A 6,682-nucleotide genomic window follows, 5' to 3' on the forward strand; every position below is an offset into this window, starting at 1 on the left:
AGCTCAGAGAAACAGGACATTGTACAAGTCCTTGTGTATGAATGCGGGACCACTGGTCCTGCCTGAATCACCCCCCAAGGTCTGAAATTTTGACTATTGATTTATGGGATTAGAACAGCCACATATTATTAGCATGCTTCCTTGTAGACTTGCCAGACATTGGGGTTTCACAGTTTTGGTTGGAGTAAGACAGGTCACAGTTGCTGCTGCAACTATATTTCTTGCTTTAATTGCTGGAGGAAAAAAAAAAAAGTGATCACTTTGTCTGAGTTTTATTACGATCTTGAAATTTGGATTAAATTCAGCCAGGTCCATGAGTCAATGCATTCATGGTTTAAGTAGAACAGTGTGGAATTCTATGGCATGCACTGAGCTGTTGTTTTCTTGTTTGCTGGCTAGATCCTGGGGACACCAAGGATACCTCCAAATCTCCCCAGAGCCTTTGTGACTTTCAGCTGCTCACCATCTACCTAAGAAAATAAGAAAATTTTCATAAGCAAATATGAAACAGAACCTGATGCTCTAAATCACAGGGGAATAAGGAATTTTTAAAATTGTGCAAAGCTGAGTTAATGTTTCAAATGTATAATGATGCTGTGGCTGATGTTCCCATTAAATTATTATTTGAAATAGCACTCAGTGGTCTCCAGGACTGTACTTAATGCCATGTAGAGACCTATAAATAAAACAAAACAAAGCAATAGACATGGTGAATACTAATTTCCTTTTTTTCCTCCCTCCTCCACCCCTCATCCCCTTAGGCAGATGTACTCTTGCATTTTTAAGTCTTTCAGCCAAAATCATATAGCCTATCTAAAGAATGAAAAGCTGGCTTATACTGCTGGCTGTTGTAGTCAGCACAGCAGAAACGCAGATCCAGGACGCCTGTACCCAGGGGTACCCTGGCATCCCTGGCAACCCTGGGCACAATGGCATCCCTGGCCGTGATGGACGTGACGGTTCCAAAGGCGACAAGGGAGACCCAGGTACTATGTTCAGAATAAATGATTTCATGTATCAAATGCAATGCCATTGCTTCCTGAAGCTGCCACTCTGCATTAATGGGATTATTCTGCCTGGCCTTTAGAAAACATTTCAGACATCTGTCATTTACTTGTTTGAAGCAGAAAGTATAAAGAAAGACCTAATAATGAAAGCAAGCTAATTCATATGGTGAAGAGGTCAGGTCTATGGGATAAAAAAAAACAAAAGAAGAAAGACTTTTCTTTCTGTTTTGGAAATATTGTAATGTGTATTTGAAAATTTTAAAGCCTTTAAACCAACTCCTACATCTCTAAGATAGCAACCATATTTCTGTAAAGAACTTAAAACCCAGTGAAAAAAAAATTCAACAACTGATACCTTATTTGGCACAGTAAGAAGCGTGCAGTGCTAAGAATATTCCTCCTTATTTAAATGTTACATCTGTAGGACTTGCTTCTGAATGTGCCTCCTTGCTGTACCTCAGGAGCCAGTAGAGGGAAGTTCAGGAATGGAAAACATTGAAAAAGACTGTAGGATTCATATCTGCTCTAACAGGCTGTAATAGAGAACTGTGTGTGGTGCTGAAGACAGAGGTAATCTCCTCAGCATCCTTAGGATGCTGGTAATTCCCACAGTACTTTAAGCCTCAGCATAATGATGGCCCTTGCATCCTGGTTGGCATACCAAGGCCAGGGTTGCACAAGCTGATAAATCTGTGGGCATGTGGACATAGAACAATGTATCTGAAACGTCATAAACCCAGAATGCAAAACACAGGACAAGTGAAAATCTGCTGATTCAAATCTGTTCCCAACATTTTTTTGGGAGGGAAATTTTCCCCAACAGGCTTTATGTTAGGTCAGCTATTTGTGTGCCTGTACAGTAAAATAGATCAACTGAAAAAATAGCAGCACTTATAATTTGGGCAATAAAGTTTTTCACTGCTTATGGCCTGCCCTGGACCACTGAAAGACAGGTCCAACCCACTTAGATATTTACCTCAGTGACTGCTAAAGGGTTATTTTGAACTCTCTCGTTTACAAAAAATTTTGAGTTCTCTGTCAAGCAACCACTTAACTGCTTCTTCTGCTTTCAGTGCCCCAGCCTGGCTAAAAACCAAACTTTTTAAAATCTAGAAACGAGCACAAAAAATTCCATTAGATTCTTAACAGGCACGTACAATTCTTTTTCTATATGCAGGGGGCCAGGAAGGTCTGAAAAAATGGAAAATCTAGAGTTTACTTCTTTTCATTTATCTTATAAAAGTCTTCACTCCAATGGATTATCATGAGATCACTGCCTTCTAACAAAGCTTCCAACTGTTTTTTTCCTAAATTAAGCTGTTGTGGTGTTATTAGCTATACTGACTATTCTTTGTTTGAACAAATTAGGGGACCATACCATTCTTTGTGTTGTACATTTATATTGTAGGTACATACGCCTTTGCAGTTAAATACGTGAGACTTAGTTTCATTGAAATTTCAGCTGATGCTAGACTGTGCCCATGGTGTGGAAAACTCCTAAAGCACTGTTCTCCAGTCCATATGGCCAGACAGCAACTCTTGGAATATGGTTACATCTAAACTGCCAACTCTTTTTTCTTCTGTTGCATTCTGGATTCAAATCCAGGTGATCACATAACTCCTGGTCACCTATGATGTTATTGTGTCATGCTAGATACAGATTCCCTGTCAAAACTGCACTGTCCTCAAGCAGAGCTTCTGTGCTCACTGTCAAACTTCCCATATGAAAGTTAGGAATAAGACTGCTCTTTACATTACTGTTCAGCCAGGCTTGAAAAGGAAGGATTAGTGAAGGATTCATCACAAGTTTTCTGCTAGTTTAATTGATTAATGAAAATCTGTTTTTCTCTTCCATACTAGGTGAAGCAGGACTTCCTGGCACTCCAGGAAGAGATGGTGTGAATGGAGAGAAAGGCGAACAAGGTCAGAGAAGAAGTGTTTCAATTTATTACTGATGAACTGCTTCCCTTGTGTTTGTGAGCACTGGAGGTACTGAAGTCAGAAGGTCTTATGCAGAACTTGTCAGCTTCTTTTCCTGAATGACAGAGTGTATGATCATTACAGTATCTTTTGTCTAACAACTGCTAACATGCCTTTCACATTATGAGACCTTCACTTTCAAACCCTTTGGCAGCAATCAGAGGATTTTCAAAGGCTTTGAGCTTTCTCATCCAAGAGTGGGTGAAGGATAAATGGAGCACATGGTAGCAAATAACAAGGACAAAAAGCCACTGCACTTACAATCTAGGTAACCCAAAGTTCCATCACATAGAAATTAAAGAAATGTGTGGCAAGTAGGTTCTGGGTGTTGTCCAAATAGAACCTTCCTCTGATTAAATTGTGAACCATCTCCCCCCCTTTTGTATAACAAAGGCCGGAAACAAGTGTCTGGACAGGTGCTGCTTCTGTCTGAGAAGATGTGAACTCTTAGTGCTACCATCAGCCTGTAGACACATCACACCTTCTTTTTTTTTGTGCTTATTCTTGCTGCTCTCAGCCAGAGCACTTGTTTTCTAACACAATAGCAGGTTCTTCAGATGTTCTGCTTATCCTGCACTTAAATGGATAAGAAATAGTGCGTACAGTGAGCACAGTATGTACAGTGGTGACACACACCTACACTCTTTGTGCTGATATGCTTGTTGCACCCTGTTCTGGTTTAATGCCAGCCAGCAACTCATCACCACGCAGCCGCATGTGGCTGCTTGCTCACTCCTCCCCTTGCCCAGCAGGATGCTGAGAATCATAAATAAAGGTAAAACTCATGGGTCGAGATAAGAATGGCTTTATAACAAACAAAAAACCCCAAGCAAACAAATAACAACAATAATAAAATATAATAATAATTGTAATGAAAAAGTAATAAAAGAAAAAAAAAGAGAGTGAAATAAAACCCAAGAAAAGACAAGTGATGCACAGTGCAGTTGCTCACCACCCACTGACTGATGCTTGAGCGCTGAACTCCTCCCACCCTGGCCAGCTCCCCCCAGTTTATATACTGAGCTTGATGTTCTATGGAACATCCCTTTGGGTAGTTCAGGTCAGCTGTCCTGGCCATGCTCCCTCCCAGCTTCTTGTGCTCCTCTCTGCTGGCAGAGCATGGGAAAGTGAAAAGTCCTTGACTTAGGGTAAGAGCTACCTAGCAACAACTAAAACATTAGTGTGTTCTCAGCCTTATCCTGACACTAAATCAAAGACATAGCCCTGTACCAACTACTGGGAGGAAAATTAACTCTATGCCAGCCAAAACCAGGGCATAATCCACTAACTCAGTGGAAGATCACAAGAAAATGTCTTTTTGTTTATTTGTTTGATTTTCTTTTTGTTTTCATTCAGGAGCCAATGGCACTGTTGAAGAAAAGGGGAACAAAGGAGATAAAGGAGAAAGAGGACACCCTGGGAAACTGGGACCAAAAGGAATTATAGGGTCAGTGGGTTACAAAGGTCAGAAGGGAGAGCTGGGACTGCAGGGACAAAGGGGGTTAAAAGGAGACATTGGGCCCATAGGTCCAAAAGGGACAAAGGGTGAAATTGGCCATCCTGGAAGAGTTGGGTTCCCAGGGCCTATTGGTCCAACTGGTAATCCGGGTCCTAAAGGTAATACTGGAGATATAGGGCCAAAGGGTAATCCAGGCATTCAGGGGGAAAGAGGCTTGAAGGGAGATAGAGGGGATAAGGGGAATGTAGGTGCCCCAGGAGTCCTGCCAAGGAGTGCTTTTAGCGTTGGCCTCACTATCTATACCAAATTCCCCCCCCCGAATCGTCCCATCAAGTTTGACAAGGTGCTGTATAATGGTCTGAATGACTACAGCTCAGTTACTGGCAAATTCACCTGCAAATACCCTGGCGTCTACTACTTCACCTACCACATCACCGTCTACTCACGGAACGTCCGAGTAGCATTAGTTAAAAATGGAGTCAAGATGCTGCACACGGTGGACAGGTACCAGAGTGGGGAGGACCAGGCCTCGGGAGCCGCCATCCTCGAGCTACAGGGAGGAGATGAGGTGTGGCTGCAGGCTCACCAAGGAGAGACTTTCAATGGGCTGTTTGCAGATGCAGATGATGATACCACCTTCTCTGGGTTCCTCCTGTTCAGCAACCCTGACCCACCGGAGCTGCTGCCGTCGCCCACCCCATAACTCCAGGTTATCTGTGAATGCCCTGTATCTGTGTCCTTCAGCCCTCCCTAATAAAGTTGTTACCTGCTGGCCAAGCTCTACTGGTTTCAACAGAAAACAGCAACCATCCAGGGAGGTACGCCAAGGTCTGGAAGGGAGATGTAGGACTGCAGGGCAGGTTGGGACCAGCTGGGCATCTCCCTACAAGTTGAGTAGTGGTAGTTTGTTTGGTCGGTTTGTTTTGTTTTGTTTTGTTTTTAACTGAAATAGTCACAGTGGGAAGGTGTAGGACCACATGGCTTGTATCCATAGGAAACGAGGCCTCATTATGCACACAACAGCTCAATGCACAACTTACTGTGCTGAAGTTTTCATGACCAGCTCCTAGAACAGAGCTCAAGGCTTGACAACCATACTCAGCAGAGCTTGAATTAAACAGCTTCTTGTCCCAGTCTCAGGGTACCAGGTGTTTATTTATTAAACTGTTTGAAGCTACGGTCAGCTTTGTTTTTTAAAACTCAGAATAAAAAAAAATCCTAATGTGCACGAGCCATTTTTGTGGCTGCAGTTGCAGCACAGTTGATTTCAGAACAGCTCTACACAAAAGGGGGCAAGTCTTCAGAACCTACTGTGCTTGGCTTGACACTTTACTGGTTTGGTGATTTACTGTTGTTATACAGGGGTGCATACACCAGTTCCAAAGGACAAAAGTTTTAAAAGAAAGTGGAACAAATAAAAGACAAAATGTGGGTCCTGCTATCTTGTATAAACATTAGGCAGCAGTTACTTCCAAGCCAGTTTGTATCTTTCTAGGTGGCATGTGTTAGATGGAATTGAAACTTTGTTAGTTTGGATGCAATCATTTCAAAATAATTTTTAAATGTGGAATTAACATAGACTGATAACTCCACAGGGGCTGCTTGCCCTGTGGCACAAGAGCATCCTTGCATCTGGGCAGATTTTACAGCTTTTAAATACGGTTCTTTGCTCTCTGTGTAGTGGAAGGTCTGATACAGAGTGAAATGGAGTGACGGAAGTGCCACGTGGGTTCTCTGATGTGGGCAGCTGTTCAGTGCTGGTGCAAAGATAAAGCATAATGCCGCTGTACTCCAGAGTTAGAAATGCAAAACAAACTCTCCCAAATGAAAGGTAATCCACACTGAAGCAGACATGCTAAGACAACTGATCAAGAGATACTTCCTGTTCCACAAAACTTTAATTTCTGTGAATTTTCTCACATTTCTTTGTCCCGTAAAAACTTAAAAATATAATAAAAGATGCTTCTAAGTCTCACTCCCTCTCCTTGAGGGAGACTGAAGCAGAGCTGCTCACTGACGTGGGCCAGCATGAGGAAACTGGGACGGCGGGGCAGCATGAGGTCTGGCTTCCCGCCACCCCCGACGCTGCGGGGGACAAGGGCAGGCGGGCACTTCCCCACAGCTGCTGAGCCCCGAGTGCTGCTCACAGGCCCAAAGCGAACGCGGTGCCCGCAGGCGGGCTGCTGCCGCCTCAGCCCAGACACAGCTGCGGAACGCCCGAGAAGGGAGCGAGGGA

General features: G+C 43.3%; 1 protein-coding gene across 1 annotated transcript; it reads left to right on the forward strand.

The window, feature by feature from the left end:
• The first annotated feature begins 820 nt into the window (after positions 1-820).
• Positions 821-5,149, forward strand: LOC103771415 (complement C1q and tumor necrosis factor-related protein 9A-like). Its single transcript, XM_008938713.1, has 3 exons — positions 821-986; positions 2,868-2,930; positions 4,344-5,149. Exons 1-3 carry the CDS (start codon positions 821-823, stop codon positions 5,147-5,149), a joined length of 1,035 nt encoding a protein of 344 aa, XP_008936961.1.
• Positions 5,150-6,682: the final 1,533 nt, after the last annotated feature.

The sequence above is a fragment of the Merops nubicus genome, unplaced genomic scaffold (genome assembly GCF_000691845.1).
Source record: "Merops nubicus isolate BGI_N331 unplaced genomic scaffold, ASM69184v1 scaffold9174, whole genome shotgun sequence".
Lineage (NCBI taxonomy): Eukaryota > Metazoa > Chordata > Aves > Coraciiformes > Meropidae > Merops > Merops nubicus.